Source organism: Oryx dammah, unplaced genomic scaffold (assembly GCF_014754425.2).
Source record: "Oryx dammah isolate SB20612 unplaced genomic scaffold, SCBI_Odam_1.1 HiC_scaffold_5, whole genome shotgun sequence".
Taxonomy (NCBI): Eukaryota; Metazoa; Chordata; class Mammalia; order Artiodactyla; family Bovidae; genus Oryx; species Oryx dammah.
In genome coordinates, this window is record NW_024070189.1 from 63,630,172 (window position 1) to 63,657,063 (window position 26,892).

Consider the following 26,892-nt stretch of genomic DNA (forward strand, 5'->3'; position numbering starts at 1 on the left):
TGCCTTTGTTTTTAATTGAAGTACAGTTGATTTACAACATTATCTTAGTTTCAGGTGCACAACATAGTGATTCAATATTTCACAGATTTTACTCCATTTAAAGTTATTCCAGGATTTGCCTGGAGGTACAGTGGTTAGGACTCTGGGCTTCCACTGCAGGGGGCACATGTTTCATTCCTGGTGAGGGAACTAAGATCCCACATGCTGCATGGCACAGCCAAAAAATTTAAATTACATTAAGTTAAAAACAAAGTTATTACAAACAAAAGAACACTCTTTGATATAAACCACAGCAGTATCTTGCTCCACCTCCTAGAGTAATGAAAATAAAACCAAAAATAAACAAATGAGACCTAATTAAACTGAAAAGGTTTTGCACAGCAAAGGAAATCATAAACAAAACAGAAAGACAACCCACAGAATGGGAGAAAATATCTGCAAAGTGACCAAAAACGGATTAATCTCCAAAATATACAAACAGCTCATGCAGTTCAATATCAAGAAACAAACAACCCAATTAAAAACTGGGCAGAAGATCTAAAGAGAATTTCTCCAAAGAAGATAGATAGCCAAGAAGCACATGAAAAGATGCTCAACATTACTAATTATATTAGAGAAATGCAAATCAAAACTATGAGGTACTGCACCACACAGGTTAGAATAGCCCTCATCAAAAAAATCTACAAATAATAAATGCTGGAGAGGGTGTGGAGAAAAGGGAACCCTCCTACACTATTGATGGGAATGTACATTGGTATAGCCACCATGGAGAACAGTATAGAAGTTCCTATAAAAACTAAAAATAGAGCTACTATATAACCCTGCAAGCCCACTCCTGGGCATATATCCAGAGAAAAACATGGTCTGAAAGGATACATGCATCCCAATGTACACTGAGGCACTGTTTACAACACCCAAGACATGGAAGCAACCTCAATGTCCATGGACAGAGGAATGGATGAAGGTGTGGCACTTATATACAATAGAATATTACTCAGCCATTAAAAAGAACAAAATAATGCCACTTGCAGCAACATGGAGGGACTGAGATTGTCATACTGAGTAAAGTCAGTCAGAGAGAGAAGGAAAAATATCATATGACATCCCTTATATGCAGAATCTAAAAAAAATTGTACAAATCAATTTCTTTACAGAAGAGAAACAGATTCACAGACTTAGATAATGAACTTATGGTTGCCAGTGGGGGTAGGATCAAGGGAAGAGATAGTTAGGGAGTTTGGGATTGACATGTACACATTGCTATATTTAAAATGGATAACCAACAAGGTCTTCTGTATAGCGCAAAGAACTCTGCTCAATGTCATGTGGCAGCCTGGATGGGAGAATGGATACATGTATATGTACAGCTGAGTCTCTTTGCTGTCCACCTGAAAGTATAACAGTATTGTTAATTGGCTATACTCCAATATAACATAAAAAGTTAAAAAAAATCCAGTGCAAGACTTCAAAGATAGCATCAAAATCATTCTTTATTTCTCTGTAAGTGTACTTAAAATGGGTGAACTGTATACTTAAAATGGGTGAAATGTTTTGATATGTAAATTATACTTCAATAAAGAGAGCAATTAAATAATTTTTAAGATAATTATTGGGAAAGTAGGACAAATTTTTTTTTTGGCTGTGCTATGCAGCTTGCTGGATCTTAGTTCCCCAACCAGGAACTGAACCTGGGCCCTAGGGAGTGGAAGCAGAGTCCCACCCACTGAACCAACAGAAAATTCCCAAATTAGTACAATTTTAACAGTCTCGATACTTAGTGATATCTAGGAATTATTAACGGAGAAGGCAATGGCACCCCACTCCAGTACTCTTGCCTGGAAAATCCCATGGACGGAGGAGCCTGGTAGGCTACAGTCCATGTGGTTGCTGAGGGTCGGACACGACTAAGCGACTTCACTTTCACTTTTCACTTTCATGCACTGGAGAAGGAAATGGCAACCCACTCCAGTGTTCTTGCCTGGAGAATCCCAGGGACAGGGGAGCCTGGTGGGCTGCCATCTCTGGGATCGCACAGGGTCAGACACGACTGAAGCGACTTAGCAGTAGCAGGAGTTATTAAAGTATAATAATGCTATCATGTGTATGTGTTTTATATCAGTTTTAGATAAATGTATTGAAATATTTCAGGAAGATATGATTTGGAGAACTTGCTTCAATATAATTGAGGGGGAAAGAGAGTGGTAGGGATACAGATTTTTTAAAAAATAGGTCTCGAATTTTTAATTATTAAAGCTTGTTGACAGCCACATGTACAGTGATTATACTCTTATTTTTACTAAATTTTGTCTAAGTTTGTAATCAAAAAAATTTTAAAATTATGTATTTATGGCTGCGTCAGGTCTTAGGTGTGGCACACAGGATACTTCATTGCAGTGAGGACTCCTCTCTAACTGTGGTGCGTAGGCTTGCCAGGTGTGGTTCTCAGGCTCAGTAGTTACAGCGGGTGCACTTAGCTGCCCTATGGCATATGGGATCTTACTTCTCCAACCAAGAATCAAGCCCGCACCCTCTTCATAGGAAGCTGGATTCTTAACCACTGAACCACCAGGCAAGTCCCAACAAATTTTAAAAAATAAGTAAATAAACAGAATTTTTACAAAGTCTTCTTGTGTGTGTACTGTTTTTGTTATAGGTCTACAGCTACTCCAAAAAAAAGAAAAAACACCCCATCAGTTTCAGCTATCAGCCATTCTGCACCTGGCATACTGAAGATGCGTAACACTTTGTAGTTATCATTTGTTTCTTATTGTGACACAGGGAGGACAACAGCCACGTAAGCAGCCCTGAACATGACTTAAAAGCCAGTTATCACTACTTATGAGTGACCTCTTATCTGATACTTCTTTTTATTAATTTACTTTCTGTTGAAGTATAGTTGATTAACAATGTTGTGCTGATTGCCGGTGTACAACAAAGTGATTTAGTTATACATACATACTTCATATTTTTTCCCCTATGGCTTATTACAGGATTATCTGATACTTCTGAGCTTATAGAGAATAAGCACAATAACCAGTTTTTCTGTCGAAATTCCTCTAAAAACAAGCCTAAAGAGCTCAGGACTAAGCAGATGGGTTGGAGTTTGACTGGCTCTGTGCTAAAATTAAGTAGCTAATTTGAGAGATAAAGCATGTTAAAATATCAATTCAGAACAAAAAAAAATTGCATTACATGGTTTATGTTCTACATATTAAAGCATCTGTTTTCTAGTATGGGTTCCTAGAGGAAAGGGACTTGTGTCTTGTTCAGTATATGAGCTGCTCTTAATACATTGTAGGGAAGATGCTCAAGTTACTAAGGTTGTTGAATTTATTAGGCCAGTTGAAAGCTGGGGAAAGGACTGATTAAAATGGCTTATTTTAACCTAAAATATAATAAATTCTTTATGTTCAAAAGTGGTCCTCACACCTGTTAGAATGGCTATTATGAAAAGGACAAGAAATAACAAGCAATGGAGAGGATGTGGAGAAAAGGGAACCCTTGGGTACTGTCAGCGGGAATGTAAATTGGTGCGGCCACTATGGAAAATAGCGCAGAGGTTCCTCAAAAAAATTAAAAATAGAAGCTACCATGTGATCTCACAAATCCATGCTGGGTATTTATCCAAGAAAATGAAAACACTAGCACTCCCATGTTCTTTGCAGTATTTTTTACAATGGCCAAGATACGGAAACAAGCTAAGAGTTCATCAGCAGAACAGATAAAGAAAACACGATATACTGAAATAGATATGTTTATCTATATACAGAAATATTATTCAATCATAAAAAAGAATATCTTTCCATCTGCAACAACATGGATGGATCCTTGGGGTATTATGCTAAGTGAAATACATCAGACAAATACTGTATGATCTCAGCTTTAAGTGGAATCTATAAAACCAAAACCAAGCTTACAGAGAATAGATTGGTATGCAACAGATTGGTGGGGGGTAGGGTGTCTGCTAAATTGATAAGTGCAGTCAAAAGGTACAAACTTCAGGTTATAAAATAAGTAATTCATGGAGATGCAATGTGCAACACGGCAACTATAGCTATTATTACTGTACTGGCGGCTCAATGGTAAAGAATATGCCTGCCAATGAAGAAGACACAGGTTCAATCCCTGGGTCAGGAAGATCCCCTGCAGAAGGAAATGGCAACCCACTCCAGTATTCTTGTCTGGAAAATCCCACAGACAGAGAAGCCATGTGGGCAGAGTGGGACACAACATAGTGACCAAACAACAATGGCATATTTGAAAGCTGCTAGATCTTAAAAGATCTCATCACAAGAGAATTCTGCATCAAAAAAAGAATTCTGCAGCTATGTATGGTGATAGATGTTAGCTAGACTTAGTATAATGACCATTTCACAATATACACAAATATCAAATCATTATGTTGTATACCTGAAACTAATATATCAACTATCCTTTAATTTAAAAAAAGAGCAGTTCCTTTGGGCCCGACACCTTCCACCAACAATAAAAACAGTATTTTCTATCATCTACAGAGGGATAGATCTTGAGCTATATAACAGCTCGATACAGGCAGAGGCCCTCTTAATTTGTCATATGTACTTGGCTTGGATATAGTCTAACTACTGTACTGGTGGCTCAGTGGTAAAGAACCCACCTGCCAATAAATGAGATGTGGGTTCGATCCCTGGGTCAGGAAGATCTCCCAGAGAAGGAAATGGCAACCCACTCCAGTATTCTTGCCTGGGAAATCCCATGGACAGAGAAGCCTGGCAGGCTATAGTCCATGAGGTCACAAAAGACTAGGATACAACTTAGTGACTAAACAACCATACTCTACCTAACGTCTCCTACGTGTGCATGTGTATGCACACACTCTCAGGCTCCATAGCCTACTTAATCCTATGTCAACACTTAACTTCAACTCCTCTCTTTCCCTCATTACTGATACCAAGTTTTATTAACTGCCTGCTCCAGTTCATCACCTGTCCATTTCTCTTTCCCACTGCCTGATCTTAATCAGAGTATCTCACCCAAATGAAATTTTACCACTGTGGCTGCCTCTGGTTTCTCCTCCATCAAGCCAACCTAAACTACAAGTGTCATTTCCTTATTTAAAACTTTCTAATGGCTCACCATTGTCTTAAAAAAAAAGAAAAGAAGAAACTCTTTAATTGATTGTCTGATCTCCTCTCAGCCCTTGTTCACCACTCCCACTTACCATACACAATAAATTGTTTAAAGAATATCATGCTTTCCAGGCTTACACATGTGTGCATGTTGTTTTTCCTATCTCTAATACTCTCCTCCTCTCACACCAATCTGTACTCATCTTTCAGCTCTCAGCTTAAACATCATTTTGAGTATTCTCATAGCCCCCTTCGTCTTAGAAATACTATTCATCATATTTTATAATTTTCTACTTATCCAAATCTTTCATTAGACATAAAGCATATAGTCTAGTGTACTCAGAAGAGTGTTTGGCTCAATGACGGCATGCTGATCTTCAGTAAATTAAGTTTTTAAAAAATGACAGCTAATGATTTAAACTAGCTTCACAACCCTCAATTCGGTTTCCTGTCATCTGTAGGATTTTTGCTTCTTAATTCTACACCAACCTCAGCCCACAACATTTACTCACCTATAGGGATGTTGTTGAAGGAAGTGGCAACCCACTCCAGTGTTCTTGCCTGGAGAATCCCAGGGACAGGGGAGCCTGGTGGGCTGCCGTCTATGGGGTCGCAGAGTCAGACACGACTGAAGCGACTTAGCAGCAGCAGCAGGGATGTTGCACTAAAATCCGTTCTCTTCTTGAATTACTAGACCTGGCTTCTCAAGTAGAGAGTACATTTCCCCAATGCCTAAGGCTATATGTATTCCTGTGATCAACCTACAGTCAAAAGAACATGAGAAGTTATACAACTTATGGCTTAGATTTCCAAAGGCCATTCCTTCAGGGGCTAAAATGAAAGCAACTGAGTTATCTCAGAAGCCATGTTCTGAAAATGGCAAAATGAGAACCCAGGTCTTTGAAAGACTAGATGGAGCACAGCACAGGACACTTAAGTGGTGAGAAATATGCTTTATCAGAGCCATTGCATTTTGGGGTCTCTTTGTTACTACTTTCACTACCCTAAGGCCTAATACACAGAATACAGAGAGGCAGATGAAATGGGAGACCAGATTTTCAGAAAAATGACATAGACCTAATAAAGATTAAAAATTCCAACATAAAAAATTTACAATGAACCCAGGGTCATATAAATACAGAAAATAGAAATTTCTGAAACTAGTTAAAAATATCTTAATGAGAAAGAACGGACATTTGAGACAAATTAATAAAATCAACAAGTAAAAACAAAACAAAAGGCAAGGAAAAGGAACTTCTGTGTCTGTGGTGCCCGTAGGTAATGTGCAGCTAGGGTAGCAACTAGGGTGACTGCCATTGTACATGCAACTTATCCCAAAAAAATTAGGCCAAGGATAATGGGGCAAATGATAGACAACAGACCACAATCCAGTTTCAGAGGTCACAAACCAACACCAGGCAGGTCAAAGACAAAATGGGCAGATTCTTATAAAAACACACCACGCTCATATGAAAATAAATGCCCAAAAGAATGAAGATCTTAAAAAAGATTTTTGAAGATTTAAAAACTTTATAAAGATTTTAGAAGAGTCATGAGAAAAATGACAGAGAAAACTTAAAAAACAACAAAAAGGCCCTGTCACTCTCTGTGTAAAGAAGCTGCTTTAAGAGCCCTTAGGTTCTCAGAAAAGAATTTTAGCTATTGGCAAGGCAATAAAACGAATGTATTAGAATTCCATAGTCACATTTATCTATTTCAGGGCCAGCACAAAAACACCTACTACTAAAACCAGAACACCAGCTTTAAACTTATCCAGTGGTGAGTAGAATTTTAAGGGCTCCAGTTCTACACAGGTTCAGATGCTGACTCTTACCACTTACTGGGTGTCGTGACTCTGGGTAAATTACTTAACCTCTCTAGGATTCAAGTTTTCTTACCATAAAGGGATATTCCAACTCATTTAGCACCTTCGGTAGAACTGCAATGATTTAATGAAATAAATCATGTAAAGTATTTTTTATGGCAAGCATGTACTAAGAAGCCATTATTACTGTACCCACTATACTTTCACTCTAGTAGGCTTTTGTATTTTGTTTTTCAGCAAAGATTTTTACTTGGCACTGACTTCGAAACAGCTTCAAGTTTAAGTGTGTAACCTCTTCCCGTGGTATCATCAAAAAGGCCACACTACAGTGTACCTACATTTGCTAACAGCTTACCAAAGAATTTAAGTCACTTCACCTCTGCCACTCTGATAATCTTAGAGAAATCAGGTATTGAAAGTACCTTTTACTTCACAACGTATCTGTGATGCATATCTTAAAACACAAATGATATTCTGATGAAATCCTTATTAACCCAGAACAATGAAACCTGGGTGGTTAAAAAAGGAAATTGTATGGTGCCAACAGCTCTCTTTTCATTCTCATATGCCTAGCGACAACTGTAACACTGCAAATATCTGTACCAGTATCTAAGATTCTTTTGTTATAAAGCTATCAAATGTCAATCGCTTTGTATTTTCTAAGGGTTGTTCATGATTCTCACTCTGGCAACTGTTGGAATAAAAACCACAAGTATATTACTAATATTCGTGGCATAAACTCTAGGTCTAGGTATGAAAGCAGACTGTCTTCTCTTCAATTTTTCAATTAGATGACTTTTTCAACTGAATAGGATACTGATTTGCTGACAAACTGCCAGGGAATGAGAATTTTGGCATATACAAACACAATGGACAAATGCATTTTTTATTATAAAACTATACAAAGAGCTATACAAAGAGTGGTAAAACTATAATTGTTGGTGAACAGTAAATAAGTGATCCTTTGGGCCACAGTAAATGGTCCATGCTATGATGGTGTAGGAATCTTTTCCTAGATGACGCACAGTATACCTAGTAAACACCACCTTACAAGTAAAAGGACTTCAATGACTTGAGCGAAGTATACATAAAATCACTTCTAAATGTAATTTGAAGAATTTTTTTTAAAAGGCATCACTGGATTTCCCTGGTGGCCAGGCGTTGATTCTGTGCTTTTACTGCAGGGGGTGCAGGTTTGACTGGTCAGCTAAGTTCCACAGGCCACTCAAGTGTGGCCAGAAAAAAAAAAAAAAAGCCATCACTTGCTTGGGTTTTGAAATTCAGTTTCAAATTGTATCTGTTGTTTCCTACTCCAATTTATCCTTCTTAGATAAGGGGGTGAGCAAACTTTTTCATAACAGAGGGAAATAATCAGTAAATAATTTAGACTTTGCAAGACTTATGCCACAACAATTCAACTCTGCTACTGTAGTCAAAAGTACCCGGAGACAACTTGTAAACAAATGGGCATGGCTAGTCCAAAAACAGGCAGGGGGTCTTAGTTTGCCAATCTCTGTTCGAGATGATCTGTACAATTTGGAGAAAGTGGAAAAGGTAATTATATATTCCAATAATTAGGATTATTTTTCTATCTCCAATATTTGACAGTTATAAAATATGTACATGCTGCTATCCCTAAGGTTAACACTAAAAAATTAGCCATGTTTAATATCTCAACTTTTTAAATTAAAAGTATCAAGCACATTTAAATTTAAGCCTTTAGGGACTTCTTGGCAGCCCAGTGGTTAAGACTCTGAGTTCCCAGAGTAGGGGGCATAGGTTCAATCCCTGGTCAGGGAACTAAGATCCTACATACTATATGGTGCAGACAAAAAAGAAAAAATTAAGCCTTTATTAGACCCATTAGTCTGAAGTATCTTGATAATTAGAAGGAGATTCATTTATAGGTTAGAAGTTTAAATTACAATTATATAAATAATTACTATTTTGAAAAAAACAAAAAATACAGAAAGGCAGATTTTAGGAATCACAACCCAACGAAAATACAAAATTACCAATTATAAAAGAGGTTTTAGCATTTACTTATTTTTTTATTTTTACTTTTTCAGCTGCGCTGCACAGCATGTGAGATCTTAGTTCCCTAACCAGGGATCGAACCCACACCCACTTGAACTAACCCACTCCCGCTCACAGTGGAAGCACAGAGTCTTAACCACTGGACTGCCTGGATTTTACCATTTATAATTACCCTGCTTGGAAGAAATACTCTGCTAAGAAACAGAGTAATAAACACAGTTGGTTTTGAAGTAATGACTTTATTAATAAATATACATCCATATGATGATGTAGATACAAATCATGAACACTACTCCATTCCCATACACATAATTGCACACGAGTAGCTCAAGTTCATGGACATAAAAACATACACAGTATCTATTCAGACTTTTTACAGCAGAGGACAGCGTGCTTATATGTTAATTGGTAATTATTTTCTCCATAATTATCTGTGGAAAAATGAAACTGAAACTAAAAGAATCAAAGTGGTCTGATTACTACAAATCACATACTTGATTTACTGTAGCATTAAATTTTCCAAAATTAAATACATTATATGGGAGAGAACAGATTTATCTACTTGGGGAGAATAAGGGGAGAAAGTAAAGGAAAGATTTAGATACATCCTAGAGTTTAACAGCATATAGTTAAGATATAATAAAGAGAAAAACTTAATAGCATCAAAACATATTATGTCAAAGGGAAAAAACATTTCAAACAACTGTTGTGAATTCTTATGTTTTACTATATATGGATCATAAAATTTTACTGCATATATAGACCCTGACTGACAGAGTAGCAGTTATTGTCAACATCCCCTGAATTGTTCTTTTAAAGCTTCTTAGAATATAAAAGTTTGTTGTTGTTGCTTTTTTTCATTTAGCTCATACATTGGCTTTTCCTACATTGTATGAGTCACCTTTAACCTAGTAAATGGATCCAGATCATTCCTTTTGCTCCTTAATTTAAAAAAAAGTTACTTATTTCATGAAAAAATACATGTAAATTCACACAAACATCAGTTTGGAATTAATATTACCTTTACTACCTTAACAGATGTTTCTTTTAAAAAGTAAATAAAAAATATAAAGAAGTTTTTAGTATAACTGAAAACACTGATTTTTAAAACATCTCCAAATATTTAAAATTAATCAGATACCTATTTTTTTCCAATACAATGTGCTAATTTTTTTTAATATCCAGTGCAAAACTCCAAAGATAGTATCAAAATCATCCCACACTAAAGATTAGTTATGCAAAGTTATATCTGTCAAAAAATGAAAATTTCATCTGTATAAGCTCCTAATATATTGATATAAGAATAAATAAGGCATGTTAAAGTATTTTTTAAAGAAAAAAGTAAAGCAAACTTACTTGAATAGCAGATCATTTTCTGACCAACAGTTTAAATATAGAATAGTGAAACCTATTTTGTGAATAACAGAATTACACAATATAAAATTAGCAATTTACCTTTCAAGGAACAAGTATACAGCGGGGGGGAAAAGCCAGTTTTCCCCAGCTGATCATATTAAAGTATAAGGAATTGTTTAACATGCTATTTCAGTGTTTATCATGACAAGAGACAGTGTTACAAAAGATGCACGACACAGTCTTTGTAGAGAAGTAAAAATATTTTCTATGTTAAGGTTTCATTCATGTTATCACTTAGATGTCTTTCTCTTCAACATGGCACCAATAAACTGTTCACAAGGATAAAAGGAAATAGAAGAAGAAGATGCTCCTCAGCATACAGATCTAATACTCCAGGTAACTTCTCATAAAACAGAAAATTCAGCTTTCTAAATGGGGTTATTCAATCAGTTTTTTTCCTGGAACATAGCTCCTGGTATTAATAAAACACTGTTATGGACATAACTTCCTTTAGTTCATCTCACCATTCATTAACTTGTATATGAGATTCTTCATACAATTCATCTGCTTTATCTTCTGACACACAGCACAGCACCACTGAGTAGATGTGCTGGGGGATGGAGACCCGGGAGGGGAACAAATGGAGGAAAATGCAGGGAGAGAGGGCATGTTCAACAAAATCAGGAAAGAAAATAAAACCGAAAGGGAAACATCAAACATCAAGTGGGCACACTCTGAAACACAACACACAACCACACCCTTGCCTATGATACATGTAATTCTATGGGAGAACATTAAAGTTAACAACTGCTTTCAGGAATTCAAAGGAGGACTTCTAAGCAGCCAACTGCTAAACATCATCTTTGGAAACAACTGAACGACAAATACATGACAAAAGTGGATGGATGAACATATGAATAGAGATGTAAGCATCTGTGTGTGTCAGAAGTTATACTGTTTTAAGTAGATTTATATTAAAAGTTTTGTATTTTAAGCTTCTGCAAGAAGAAACTGTTATAGCAATTTAGCTGCCAAAATGTTACAACTAATTATGTAGTCATCCAACATTGCTCTCTACGGTTTGTGCAAAGCTAAAATTGTTGAGGTCACTGTCTTAGAAGCCAGTGCGCACACGGTCCCCACATAAAATGCAACACCTCTTACTGTAAAGAGCAGCATAAAGTCCAGCTCTTTGTGTCAGGCATCGCTGGAACACCTGAAGGCTTGCTGCTTTTTTCCTGATAAAAGTTATGAAACATGACATCCATTTGCAACCAGAGTTTGCATTAACTGACAGCAAACCCAAGCAACACAACATGCGCCCTTTGAAAATTAAAATTTTCAAAGATTAAAAATCTGGGGATCCTGCAAACCTACATTATAATTTCAAAGGCATTTAAGCTCACAAATACATACACAGTAACTTTAAAATTCAGTGGAATTTTTTTCCCCAAATCCAAAGTTTATAATAATCTATTTTATTTAGATCAAACTCAGAATAAATAAAAATGTGTATTAATGAAGACTGCTTTCAAAAAGAGGAATGAGAGATATCCCTCTGTCCCTTCTATACATGTCTGCCCAATGTTTTTTTTTCTTTCCTATCTTGCTTCTAAAGCAAAATCTGTTGGAAAAAAATTTATTTTGGATGAATTGGTCTCATTAGAGCCACAATGAGATTTTTAATTAAACTAATCAACATATTTCTTACATGTTTCATGCATAGATTGATTCCTATTTCTTAATATTTGGGTTCTGACAGTCAAAAAACTGCATCTTGTTTGTACCAGTTTTACAGTCTACCATTCAATTTTTGTCCTTTGGTAGATATAGACCTGAAACCACAGTAAGTGCTAATGCAATGGGACAATTTATCAGAAAAAATTTAAAAATATTTTTTAATAAATGAACATTATTAAACAGTGTTTTAAGCATAATGCTTTATAACTAAGTATATAAAAGGCAAAATGTATTAACTATAGCAACATGCAGACCTTAAGAATATTTCTTTTTCTATTATATTAAATATGCTATTCTCAGAATGCACTGTATTTCACCAAAAATGTAATGTGCAGTTTTTATTAAAAAGTTTAATTTTTTTGTAAATATGAATTGTTTGTAGTGTTTGGTATACATGCTGTTAGGCAATTAAAAAATACACAACCTAAACATGGCTGAAAGGCAAATGCTAAAGAACTTTTAAAGGAATAATGGTTAAATCAATTAATGCCATGTAGATCAATAAATAAGAAACTGTTTAAACCTAGAACATTAAAAATAAGATTTTTAACATATGAAGTCTATGTAAATGCCAAAGCATATATCTGTGTCCTGTCTCATGAACATAAATGTTACCAAAAAATACCCTCCAGCCACTACCTCAAGTAATCCTGAATCATTAGTTTGCTTTGTTCCATCAGTTAAAAATACCTTAGATATTATCTTTATTATATTGTAAGCTAACTTCACAAACTAATAGGTATAATGGTTTCAAATATGTAGCACATAAAGCATCCAGAATGACAAAAAATAGTAATGAAATGAGATACAACCATAACTCTAAAGGAAAAGCAAAAACGATTTAGATAGGTATTACACTTGAACCTATGTACAAATACAAAGCCACTACTTATGCCTTGAGTGTGTCTGTCAGCATATGACAGTCTCTGAGCAAAAGCAGAAAAAAAAAAAAAATTCAAATGGGAAAACAAATTTGGAAAGCCCAGGCCATATCATGTATGTCGAAATAAAACCAAGAAGCTTTGGGATTATCCACAATCTTTCTTCTAAACCTGGCCCTCCTTTCCTGCCTCATTCATTCATTGGGTGGCTTGATTTCGCTGCTGGTTTCCTCCACCCCATGAACAGCTCTACCATGTATCATAGGGTAAGGAAAAGCAGCAGTCCCACAGCCATAGCCAAGATCGGCAAGACGGGATAGAGCTTTAATGCTACCTGGAGGTCTCCCTGGGCTGACTTTGTATCCTGCAGCTTTAGTTGTACCCAAAGGTCTGCCTGGGCTTGTTTTAAATCCAGCCGCTTTGGTGGTTCCCAGGGGTCTGCCTGTGCTGGTCCGGTATCCTGCTGATTTGGTGGTTCCTGAAGGCCGGCCACGCTTACCAGAGCGGTTGAGATTTTTCTTTTTCTTTAGTTCATCTTTTATCTCTATGCTTCTGCCACCTGCAGTCTGCAAGTGTGTTTCATTTAATGGGTCTTGCCTCTGACAAACCATTGGTTTGTGGCTGACTGTGTGGCTGTATTTGTTTTGCTGGGAGGAATATATATCAAACTGATCAGCAGCTCTCATGGCATCTTCATTGAGGCAGGAAGGTTTGCCAGGCCCACAAAAAGCTGGATTACTGCTGGCAACAGGATGCATCATTTTCTACCAAAAATAAAGGACAAATATGCATAAATACACATATAAAAATATATATCTGAATGACAGCATTTAGTGGGAAAACAGTCAGTCTCCCAACAACTATGCAGGCTCTCTAAAATTAGCTGACAGGCAGAACTCCAGACCACTTATAAACACACACACACACATCAGCACATTCAAAGATACTTCTTTTTTCTCAATTTAATCACCGGTAGGCATAAAAGCCATGCAAGATAACTAACACCAGTACTGATTTAGTAGTCATAATGTTTTCTGCATAGGAATTAGAAAAGTGTGTATGCAAAATCTGTTATATTTTGTAGGTTTTTCTTTTCTAGATTAAGTCTGAAAAAAGAGAATAAAGATAAGAACTGTTATTAACATACTTTTTTTTCTTTAGTTTCCTTAACATTCTTTGAATGTCTCCCTTTGGCCTTTCATTATATTTCCCACATGTATACTTCTGATCCAGCCAGTTTTCAAAGGTGGATGCTTCTTCAGCATTATCATAATTTATTATTTATACAAAATCCTGAGTGTAAGTTACACTGTATAAAGACAGAATGTGCCAAGCAAAGAACACAATCTGTTGGCACTGACTCCCTTCAAACTGTTCTATCCAAACAGGAGGCAGCACCAACATAAAGGGTAAACAAAGGTTTCCATTAGCTAAAATAAGTGAACATTTATAAAACAACTGAAGCTTATACTAAAAAATATGTGTAACAATCATAATAAAATACTTTTTAAAGTGTAGTTATCAAGACAAAATGCTGAATATGCAACACTGCTTTGTCCCTTGGCCATAAATATGACATGAATCTTTTCCCCTTATAAGAGCTCTGTAACTAACAGTCCAAAGACTCTATTTTGTCTGTGAAACATCCCTGTGAAGTGTTTCTTATCTAAAGGCTACGTAATATGACCACCACAATGACAAGTCAGCTCTCAATAGCCACGTCATTTAGAAACACAGAAAAAGAGAATCTATACAGACTACAATATTATATTTCAATGAGGTTAAAAAAAAAGACATGGGTTCTAATTCCTATTTAGAAAGAGTCACAAATGTCTATGAAGGTTCAGCCACAAGTTGTTAGATATTTGCCTGTACCTTTCATAAATGTAAAACTGCACCAAAACCCCAGTTATGAAAATAGTTACTCCAAGAGGCTAAGAACATATAATTAATGTGAGCCAAAACCACTGCAAATTTATTTCAATCATAAACCTAAAAGGAAATGGGAATCAAGTCAAAGAACTGAATTCAGTTACATTACTAAATATTTGCTAAAAATCAACAGATACAGAGCCATTTTCCATCTAGCTTAAAAATCTTAACTATGAAGGAAAAACATTTACAATGAGAAGCTACTTGTTTATGGCAGAAGCCTTATACATCTGAGAACATAAAACAAGACTGGAGCTAAACACAAATATCAAAAGGAGTAATTCCTCACTCATTCCCCAAGCATATAATGAGAATGAGGTTATTAATTATCATTTCACTAGCTCAAATTCTAATTTGAGATGAGAAATAAGAGATCATCAAGCTATGTTCCAAATGTAATACTAGTAACTGAAAGTTACCAGTTTTTGAGATTTTCTATGTGGCAAGTAATAAGCTTGGCACTACATCTCAACTCTATCATCGCTACAACTCAGGTTTATGAGGAACATACTATTAGCTCTATTTTAACTTCAAGCAACTTGCCAGGGTCACACATTAGGAAACAGTAAAGCCAAATACAAATTCAGATAAACTTTCAATCAACAGGGTTTCTTCACAGGCACAACTATTATTTGAGTCAGATAATTCTTTAGCTAGGGTGAAGGGGGGGGCTGTCCTGGGCATTTTAAGATGCTTAGCAGCATCCCTGCCCTCTACCCACTGCACTCCCTAGATGTCAGTTTCTATACCCTCCTCTTTTCCCTTTCAATTTGTAACAACCAAAATATTCTCCAGACGTTGCCAAATATTCTCGGGGTGGGTGGGGGGGTCGTGTGCAGGGGACAAAATCTACCATCCATCATGAGAATCACTCAGCTATACTAAAATGAAAACACAAAAGTCAATTCAAAATACTTCTGCTGAGGACTTTCCTAGTGGTCCAGTGATAAAGAATCTGCCTGCCAATGCAGGGGACAAGGGTTTGATCACTGGTCCAGGAAGATTCCAATGCCATGGGCATCACAGGTACTGAGCCTGCACCCTAGAGCCTGTGCTCAGTGAGAAGTCTGGGCACTGCAACTAGAGAGTAGCCCCCTCTCTTGCCACAGCTAGAAAAAGCAACAAAGATCCAACACAGCCAAAAATAAATAAATAAGGAAATACTCCTGTCAAAATTTTTATTCAACTCTTAAGCTACTACCTCTTCAAATATCCACAAAACCTTTCTACTGATAACATCTACAACATCTAAATCAAATAGATTTGTTTTCCAAACTGAAGAAAAGCCATCGTTGGAATCTGTGAAGAGACCAACCACGTTCCTCTCCCCTACAAGTTATAAGCTAAGAGAGAAATATACACAGGACTTAGATAGGAATCAAAATACTATTTTATTGCCAATAAAACTGGACTAGAGACCACATGCAAATACAAAGAGAAACACACTAGACCTCTGAGCAGACTGTAAGAGAAAAAGTGATCCCTTTCTCTTTTTTTCTGGTCACGCCTTGTGGCTTGGGCCACACAGTGAAAGCACAGAGTCTTAACCACTAGACAGCCAGGGAATTCCCAAAGTGACTTCTTTTTCAATTTTATTATTCAGAAATCACCCTGCTGAAAAGCTCTAGTATAAACAGCCAGAAGGGTACCAGTCCTCTTCCACAGAAAGTACTGCCAGTAAAAGGAGAAAACGGTTTTTTTCCTCCAATCTGTTGCAATGTTTTATAGCTCATGCCTTTTAAGTTCCTATCACTAACCAAAACCTTTCCTCTGGACCTATTTCCCTTAGCTTCATTTTCTCTTAATATATCAGAACATTCATCATCTATTATCACTATCAGGATATATAGTCTCAGTTTCCATTATGTTTAGGTTTTCAGAAGCAAGATTCTGCCGTATATCCTTTACTCAGACACCAACACCGTTCAACTAACACTGAAGAAAAACACAACATTTAAACAGTAGGCAGACAAAAAAAAAATTCACCCATCTTCAACTCCTTTAATCTTCTCAGAAATGTATGCATTTGGTTTGTATTATGCTTTTTTAATATTTTATTTATTTATTTATCTGGCTGCTCCTGGTCTTAGTTGTGGCATGTGAAGTCACAGTTGCTGCGCCATGTGGGATCTAGTCCCCAACCAGAGATGGAAGTTAGGTCCTCTGCTTTGGGAGCACAGAGTTCCAGCCACTGGACCACCAGGGAAGTCCTGGTGTGTATTATGTTAATTTACTTCTGATATAGCTCATTTATAATAGAGGGCCAACTCCATGCAAAACACTATTCTAAGAACCAGGACACAAAACAGACAGGAGTAAAGCTGTTTATCCCAGGAAAGACAAGATACTTACTTAAAAGATTTCTAAAGGCTAGTTTAGAAGGACTCTATATTTTCCTTCCCCGCTAACACCAAAAAATCAGTACAATTCTCTCCTTACTCAATAATTAACAATCTGGAAAAGAAATTTACTATGACTGTAACCCATGTAAACAGTTACCTAAAAAAAAGAAATAAGAGTTAAAACCAATCTTTCTCTACTTTCAGGAGTCAACTTTTTAAGATGCGTGTCAGCATCATTAGATCCTTCTGTGCACAATCGTCATACACATAAGCATACACAGTGGTAGGTGCATGTTGAATTGATATGTTTGTACATAGTATGTACACATTCAAGCTTTAATTGTACACTTAACAATGCCTCCCTGGTCCCAGCTCAGGGCTCACCAGATAAGTGTTCTTTCTTGACTCTTCGGATACCAGAGAGTTCACTGAAAGCAATGCAGGCCTCATTTCTTAAAAGAGTTAGAATAACTACTACTATAACTACTACATTTCTAGAAAGTTTGAACTGAATGAAATCCAAGAATACAGAACCAGACTGTGAAGACTAGCAAAGGTTAATAATTTTTTAAAACAGTTCACTGACTATAAGGGAATCAACTAAGAGCTTCTATATATTTTAACAATGACTAAATCAGAATTCTTTTTTTTCAAATATTTGTTTGGCTGTTCTTAGTTGTGGCATACCCAAACTAATTTCCTGCCCAGGGATCGAACTGGGCTCGGTGAGTTGAGAGCATGGAGTCTTAGCCACGGGACCACCTAAATTTGAATTCCTAAAGCATATGCTAAAACTCGCCATCCCTGAAGTTGTTTTACTGTGCATTTAACCTCGGAAGTCTTTTCGTGAGCTATTCTTTATGAAACAATTCATTTTCCTTCTCCTGAATGTAGCAGTCATTACTGCCAACATAAAGAACTACAACTATTTTTAGTAACTACAGAACGTATTCACTTTTAAACATGGAGAAAATCGTCCTTTCAAGAAATCCAAGTTCCGCTCTCTTCTAAAGAGCAAACGCATAATTCTTAGAGGTTTATTTCATGCCATTTGGCTTGTAACAACCATAATCATACGCGATTTCATAATTCTAAATTAAAGTACATTTGTGAGCGACTTCACTCAGAAAATCTATTCAGCAAAGGCTAAAACAAATGCCAGTAGCCATGCACTCTGCCCCACCACGGAAAGTTTTGATACTAGAACAGAACATAAATAACGGCCTTCTTTGTCTTCTTTCTCCTCCTTAATTGTGCCCCACTGCGCAGTTTCCCCGGTGCCGGAATCCTTATTTGACAAGAGGCGTGTAGAAATATATTACCTGTTGTGCCCGAAAGCGATTTATTAGTGTATCAGCAATAACAACTTTGCAGGAGATATAAGCCCACACTAAAGGGCTGTGTAGCCTCCGATAATCAAAATTGATCGCCCGCCGTCCTGCACCCGGAGTTCGGCAAGCTGCACAAGTCACAGGCTACTCCATCTGGATGTCCATCTCGAAGTGGGCAGGCATTAATTTAAAGTGGCGGGGGGAGAAGTGATTCTGACCTCCCAAAGAAAAGAAAGGGCGACCCCTCCCCCCGCCGCAAGAGGAATTTCCCCCCAATAATGGCTTCAAGCCCAGGGAAGAGCAGGCTACAAACCGGGGCCCCTCCTCTCGCTCCGGACTAGGCCAGCGCCCCTTCTCAGGCGCGGGTCGGAGAGCTCTTCCCATCAGCTGGCTAGGCCCTCATTCTGGCCCTCTCCTTGCCTTCTCCACGAGCACCCGCCGCCCAGACTCTGCCCCTGGCCCGGCTGACAAACCCCCGCGCGCCTACTTACCTCAGCCGCTACTAGCCCGGCCCCTCAGCGTGCCCAGGGGCTGCCCATCGGCTGGAAACCTCACGCTGGCGCCGCTCCTTTCCCAGCCCGACGCCTCTTTACTGCGCTGAGCCCGAGACGGAGGGAAAAGCAGGGAGGGCGTTGGCGGCGAAGCGGACGCTGGTTTCCAGCACCCACCGCAGCCACCGCTCAACAGCTCTGCCCCGGACGCAGGAGGAAGAGGCCGCCACAGCCCCGTAGAGCGAGGTGCGGCGTGCGCGAGCTCGCGAGTACCGCGCACGCACACGCACAACGCGAGACCCAATCTCCCGCCGAGGACCAGCACGCCAGCCTGGGGAAGAGTAGCCCAGGGAGCCAGGCTGCGCTTGCGCGGCAAGACGGCAGGGGGCGGGGCTTAGGCCGGAGCTACTTAGGCTCCGGTGCAGCTCGCGCTCTCCAAAGGCTAAAAACTTGGGGGATTTTCATCGCACTTCAGTGATACGAAGGAGCCTGGTAGGCTGCAGTCCATGGAGTCGCTAAGAGTCAGACACAACTGAGCGACTTCACTTTTTCTCACCTTCATGCATTGGAGAAGGAAATGGCAACCCACTCCAGTGTTCTTGCCTGGAGAATCCCAGGGACGGGGGAGCCTGGTGGGCTGCCGTCTATGGGGTCGCAGAGAGTCGCACGCGACTGAAGCGACTTAGCAGTAGCAGTCAGTGATACTGGATCTATTACTGACCCCATTTTTCAAATTAAGAGGACTAATAAATGGTGGAGCTAGGATTTGCACGCAGCACCCTTTGGCAAAAAGATTGCCTTATTGTTCTAGGCGCTGCCCAAAGTACATTGGCATGACAAGCCTAAAAGTTACTTATGGATGGGCGGGGTGAGGTCTCCACCTGCAAATATTAATAAAATGGGGAATATTCAAATAATGAGGTGTTTCAGCTCTCAGTCCTAGGATCATGTAATAATTCGCATTCTGTGAGGCTAACTTTAAAGGTTAATAATGAAGTTTTTATGTCCATGATCTCCTCAGAATTACCATATTCTTCATTCCACCATCACAGGTAGGTAGTTTGCTTACAAGACAGGACAGGACAAGCAAACAGGACAGGGAGTTTGCTTACAAGATCTCCATCTATGTAGCTACTGCAAGATTTCTGACTTATGGGTCACCCCATACAACCCAATTTAGCAAACGGTATTAGTTTCCCCAGTTCTTCCGTCGGTTAATTCAAAGATGTCAGAAAGGGGAGGATTTAGAATTAGGAACGCTGCTGTGCGGAAGGTATATATTTATAAAAGCATGGTTGTTTTATGTTTTAGAATATTTTTCCCAGCCATGCCAGGCTGCTTCCAGGTTCCTAATTCCCTGACCAGGGATCGAACCCAGACTCAGCAGTGAAAGCATGGAGTCCTAATCACTGGACCACCAGAGGATTCCCAGGAAGGCAATTTTTCTGACAGTGTGGCAAAAGCCAGAGGCAGGTACTTGATCCTTCTGCCCATGCAATGAACACTTTTAAGGATATAATTCTTAAGCAATGACTTGTACCATGAGTCAGCATTTGGCCCAGTGGTGCTGCCAGTAGGAAATAAAGGAAGAGTAACAACTTTTCTGGGTGAACACACAAGGAGAAACATGGTAGGTTACAGTCCATCGAGTCACAAGAGCCGGACGTGACTTAGCGCCTAAACAACAGCAACAACACAAACCAGGAGGCAAACCAAATAAGAGTACACAGAGCAGGCAAGCTCAATCATTTTCTGGCAAGCAGGGTTCTGTAACAAGACTCTAACTCTCAATCTAATTAATCCTATAAAATACTAGAAAACAGGACTGATCATACTAGTATTGTTCACATAGAAAAATACCAACATAGAAAACAACTAAAACATATACACGGATTTTAAGGCACATGAAGTAGGCTTCCAAAGACTTTTTAAAAACAAGTTTTCTCTAAGCAAGATTTCTTTTTTTATTCTTGAAAGGGAAATATAAGAATGCACTGTAGTGCTGCCATACCATGACTCTTCCAGATCCTTAATTTTTGTAATTTTAAGTTTCAATCAAAATAGCATTTGTACATAAAACCACTTAAGAAGAAAATTTGTCAATGGCCTGGTGGTCCAGTGCTAAGGACTCTTGCATTGCTGAGGCCCTCGGTTCAATCCCTAGTAGGGGAACTAAGCTCCCCACAAGTCGTGAGGTATGGCCAAAAGGAAATTTTCATACCAGGAAGGTCAAATGATTTGCAGGCCCGATGGAGAAGCAGACAGAGAAACAGAGGAAGTCAGACATTCCCAGGTTTGGGACCTTGGAGAGTGTGTGCATGTGCATGCCTGTGGGTGTATATGCACACGTGCATACACACGCTCAGTCACAGCCCACCAGGTTCCTCGGTCCATGGGAGTTTTCAGGCAAGAATACTGGAGCAGGATGCCATTTTGTCCTTCAGGGGATCTTTCCCACCTAGACAGATTGTGTCTCCTGCACTGGCAGGCAATTCTTTACCACTGAGCTGCCTGGGAAGCCACGGTACCTTGGACAAGTCACTGCTTTTTCCAAACGCTTCCATATGTGTGAAGTGAAGATAATGTCAAAGTACTAAGAATATAGGACAGACACAGTCCCTAACCTCAAGAAGCTTACCTTCTGGTGTAGCAGACAAAAATGCAAATAATCAAAATACAGTGTTAAAAGCAATGATCTGGTATTTTCAGATAATTATCTCAAGTTGGTCTTAATGAGGTACTGTAGTACACATAACATGGTAGAATGTACAACTAGTACTGAATATAGAGGCTTTTTCAAGGGCATTTATCCTCACTTCATTTGTAAAAAGAGCACATTTGTAATTGTCACACTATTTGACAACATATACCAACACTGAAAGATACAGCAATAAAGAAAAGTTCAGAAAATGCCCTCCCATACACCCATTGTAGTAACAGTACTGATTATTCAGGCACTGTTTTTATATGCTTTAATGATTTACATGTATTATTTCATTTCATCCTCACAAAAGTCCTGAAATAGGTATTACTGTAATCTTTTTATGTGAAAAAAGACATTTTAAAGCATTTAAGCAACTTGCCAAAGGTTGTCCAAGTGGCCCCCATATGTGAATTTACTTATAGTTATGTATATGAACCGTTATACTAAACTGTAATATTGTACTTGATATGTAGTAACATAAAATCTACTCCAAAAATTCAAAGGATGAGATTTTAAAAATGAAATACAAACAGAGGCTCCAGTATTTTCTCCTTGCTTTCCAATAGCTTACTGTGACCCACTCTGGAGACCACTGCTTTAGATAATAGCTAGTCAAAACCCAAGAACAAAGCAAAGTGAAGATTATCAGTGGCTTTCAAATCTGAGTATGTATCACAGAATCATTACCCATCCCAGACACACTTACAATAGCAACCCTAGACTTTTTTACAGTTACAGAGGAACTTGTGTTCTCTTTAAGGGCATCACTCCCGTTTTTCCATGGAGCTTTCCAAATCTGAGATTCAGGCTGAGGGCTGGCTGGGGGATGGCAAGGATTCTTCCAGAAGTGTACAGTACAACTCTGGGAATCTCAGCTCCCAGAAGACTCCCTCAGGCAAAGGCATAGAAAGAAAACCTTCAATATTACCTTGACATGGCTGGACATGGGCACCTGAGAACCTCCTAGAAATTCAGTAATAAAGGCCAAGGACACTTTTAACACTCAAGGGCTGCTGGAACTGCCAGGTGTTGTTGATAGGCTGCAAAAAATCCACCTACTACCAAATGCCAAGTTCAAATGACATGCTTTTGCTGTGGACAAAGAACATTTTTCATACTGAATCCTCACATTTTCTTTATTCCATAATAAGCGGAATTGTGAAAACAGACTAATATCCAAAATGCATTATTTCCATATATTAAAGACAATTAGATTTTCTTAAATTTGGCAACTCTAAGGTTTTACAGTAATCCTGGTGATATCTGAGAGAGTAACTCTGAGTTCTAGTTTTCCAAAGGGGTTAGAACTTTTTAATTTCACATTTTTTTCCCTCTGAAAGAATTTGTTAATGCAAATTTAGAATTTCTTTCTAAAGGTTTGAGCTTCAACATCATGAACTTCTATAAGCTTATGCCATATCTGGAAGAGGACAAGGTCAAGAAAAATCATAACAAAATGTTTCACATATCATGTGACTTGACAGTATGCACTTATATATCAGTTTGGCCATAAAGAACCAGAAAGGTGAGACCACTGATACTGCAGTGGGGACATGAAGAGAATTCGTTTATTTACACTTTTCTTTCCATATTTCTACTTGGACTCCTGCTCAAATTAAATTATAAGTTGATACAGAAAAAAAAGGACCTTCAAATATCTGCAATTGGTAATACTGCAGATACAGTAGGGAATCTTTACCTAGTAACAGAAATGCAGAGCTGGCCTAAGAGTACGGCACATTTCAGTAAGTAATGTGTGAGATGCTGCTATATTCCAAGCCAAACGCCTCACTCCGGAGAGCTTTTATTAAGGTTTTCTGGAAGTTACACCACCTAAACTGAGTACAATGTTAAGACATTGCCTCTGCCTCTCAACACACATTCATTTGTTCTCTTTCTCTTTATATTTACACGTGAATCTTTTTAAAAGATTAACTTCTGTTTTTCATGCCGGAGCAGAAAGCATAAAAAAATGTCAATCGATTATGATTCTTATATAAAACTATGTACCAAAATGTGAAGAACTGGAAGCTCCAGATTCAATTCTAAGAGGAAAAGTATTCTCATGGATCACATTGGGCTAGCCACTCAGAATTTATGCCTGCTGTAAGAACTCAGCATCTGTCATCTATAAATGACCAAAATGGGGCTAAATAAATAAAAGTTGTTTACCCTGAACCTCATTTCAATTACCATTTTCCCCTCAACTTCTGTCTCAAACAAGTGCTAAGTTATCTGCCACTAAAGGATGTTAGCTGGTGGTTTTATAAAGTAAAGCAAGGCATCATAGGAAAAAGAGGTCACACAAACCCAAGTTATAACTTAAGGGCTTTGCTCTCTAGGCTGTGATTTTTAAGGTGCTGGTGAATTACTTGGAAGTGGACTCCACAGCTGGCTTCATGGGATTTATAAACCCAGGCATTCAAAGAGCTGGTTCTGCGCAAACAAACAAAAACGTCTTTGCATGCAGGATCTGCCTCCTTCAAAAGAAGAACTGCAGTCACAGGTGCACCATGACTCCCAGCTGAACACCTTGGCATACCAACAAGGCTGGTAAGATACAAAATATATCAGATAATAAAGTGCCTAAAAGGAGTTGGAGAGAATCTAGACATTATCATTTCATTCTGTATTTCCACTGTTTAAGAATAAGCGTCACTGTGATAAAATACCAACTGGCACATGAACCCATTATTTCACCTACAGCCTATCTCATGCCAAATATAAACACCATCAAAGGTTAAGAGGCTTCCTTAGGAAGATATTTATGGATAGAACTATGTATTTTGGGTTGTGAGAATTTTTCAATAGAGTATTACTTCTCTCACATGCCTAGCAATGTAAACAAAATTAGATATGCAGCAGAAAACATCAGCAAAGATAATTTTAGGAAAATGCAGGCTAACTTTATTTTACAAGGAATTTAAAAAACATGAGCAAATATTGATATTGCATTTTTTAAAAAACAAATTAATCTGTATGTCATTCAAATTTTAGAAATCAAAGAGTCAATGTGACACTACACAATGTAGTAACAAAGAAACGTGCTTCATTTTAACAAAATACTGTCAGTGGCTGACGACAACTAGAGGCACACACATAAAGGTGGTAATACTGAAATGATGCAAAACTCGGGAATCGCAAAGTGATGGAGCAGGCTGAAGGGAGCACCAGCTGCCATCAGTGCGGGCCTGTGACACAGTCTATCAAAGGAAACAAACTATCACTAAGTAATAAAAATAAGGATATAAATAAATGGTGGGGGTACAGGAGCCCAAGATGCCTAAAATTTTAGTGAAAATGGTTTATTTGATTCTATTCTTACATGTGTTTTATCTGTTTTCTTCCTCTAGTGAAAAAGTGGATATGTGAGAGATTCAAGAATATACCTGAGATTTTCAGTAAGGATAACTTCAGATTGAGGAAATCATGACTGATACCTCCTGTCACTTTAACCATCTAATATACTACTGAAATGAGTTAACAGCTATAATACGCTTTGGGGTTTTTCATTTTTAAAAGCTCTAAGTCAAGACTACTTAAAGGAACTTCTGTATCTTTTAAGAAATACAAATATTTCATTCCTGAAAATTTTATTTTTTCAGACTGACAACCATATCAAGTTCTAACACAACAGGAGTCTTGAACATTAGGTGATCCAATTATCACAATTTAAATTAGGATACTCAGGAAATATATATCAAGGTTCAAAAATATAATTTATGATTCTTTGTAAACTAAATTTCACTGAGAAATGTTTAAATTCTAAAATGTGGGTGCCACGCCTTTTTTTTTTTTTTAAAAAGAAAATTCACAACCTACTCAATAATCCTGAAGAAAAATCAGATTGGTAGGGTGTTTATATGTACAGATGTATAAACGAACACTTTAAAGGGGAAAAAAACAATCATGTTCATATTTACAGGTGACAAATCACTTTCACTTCAGGAAGATTAGAAAAGAGCTAGTAGCTAACTAAGCACAGAGCCAGAGGTTGTGAAGGGAACCTAAAAGCAGTCGATACTAAAATTCTTAGCAGTGTAAAGGAATGCAAACACTTCTTATACTACAAAACTTTAATTTTACAAAATCAAAGAGCTGTCCAACTATGAACCTCATAAGATGATAAAAATTGAAACAAAAACTCTGAACCCATTTTGTAAAACTTCTATTGTAACATTCTTATATCCAGTTCATATTGTTCTACTAGAGTCAAGTAAGATTTAAGCTCAAGGTAGAGACACAAAATTAGAGAATTTTACCTTTTCTGAGGAGATGATCACAGTTTCATTGCAAGAAGATAAGGTGAACAACCCCTTAGCAACCTTTGTACTTTATTATCTTCAATGGAAAGTTCAAATATTTTAATTGCCTTAAACTTCTGGAATATTACCCAGATAGTTAAAATATTGATATTTAAGTTTTACATTAAAGGACACTTTAATGAAAACAGGCCTGCTTTAAATAGAGTTTGATAATTACAGAAAGAAGATCTGTAACAAATACTGGTTTCTAAAACTTAAAAAAAAAATCAGCAAGACTGAATTTTAAAAATCTTAATTTAAAATACATTGTAAACTGAAGACAATAACTGCCACATTTATCACAGACCAGCACAGGTCAAAGTTTTTCTTGGATGTTTTATAAGACTTTGTATCTTCCTTTATTTGTTGGTTGGTATGAATTTTGCTACAGGAAAAAATAAAAGGTATATGATTAGTAAAAGGAAAAAGAAATAAAAGGAAAAAAAAACATGTTATTTCCTTTACAAACTTGTACAACTATCAAATATTTAAAATAAAAATATTATTTAGTGAGAAAGAAAGAACTATTTAACAATCATTTCTCTGTATTCACTCGACTACTCCTTAACAATGGTTCTGAACCAACTTAATGGTGGTAGCATTCTTTATCACTCCTCGGTAAAAGTCACTTGATTTAAAGTTTGTTTTTATTCTTTCCTCTTGCTTTGTTTACATTCCATTCTTTAAATTATTTTTATCCATCCAAAGAAATGTTCTGTAAGGGAAATTTTAGAAAAGCCCTAAAAAACACATTCTTTGTAAAGTTTCCTTTCAAAGGATCCTCATCCCAACATACACAATGTAGGGAGAATTTACAAGAAGGTGTCTGCTTCCTTTGGAA

General features: G+C 37.6%; 2 protein-coding genes across 3 annotated transcripts in view; both read right to left on the reverse strand.

The window, feature by feature from the left end:
- Nucleotides 1-9,189: 9,189 nt before the first annotated feature.
- On the reverse strand, nucleotides 9,190-19,316 carry CUNH5orf24 (chromosome unknown C5orf24 homolog). 2 transcript variants are annotated; one of them, XM_040240074.1, is made up of 2 exons: nucleotides 19,044-19,316; nucleotides 9,190-13,711 (listed from the first exon to the last, which is right to left on the reverse strand). In XM_040240074.1, exon 2 carries the CDS (start codon nucleotides 13,706-13,708, stop codon nucleotides 13,142-13,144), a length of 567 nt encoding a protein of 188 aa, XP_040096008.1. In that variant the 5' UTR covers nucleotides 13,709-13,711; nucleotides 19,044-19,316; the 3' UTR covers nucleotides 9,190-13,141. The 2 variants fall into 2 exon arrangements, with proteins under 2 accessions (XP_040096008.1, XP_040096010.1); XM_040240076.1 differs by lacking the exon at nucleotides 19,044-19,316 and adding an exon at nucleotides 14,095-14,663.
- Nucleotides 19,317-24,631: 5,315 nt separating this feature from the next.
- Nucleotides 24,632-26,892, reverse strand: part of DDX46 (DEAD-box helicase 46) — a 48,555-nt gene continuing 46,294 nt past the window's right edge. Inside the window, exon 23 of the mRNA XM_040240077.1 lies at nucleotides 24,632-26,436. Coding sequence (XP_040096011.1) covers nucleotides 26,389-26,436 — 48 coding nt within the window. The 3' untranslated portion in view covers nucleotides 24,632-26,388. The remainder of the gene's footprint in view (nucleotides 26,437-26,892) is intronic.

Coding starts and splice junctions, on each gene's coding strand:
- CUNH5orf24 (XM_040240074.1), bottom strand. CDS start 13,708: ATGATGCATCCTGTTGCCAGCAGTAATCCAGCTTTTTGTGGGCCTGGC.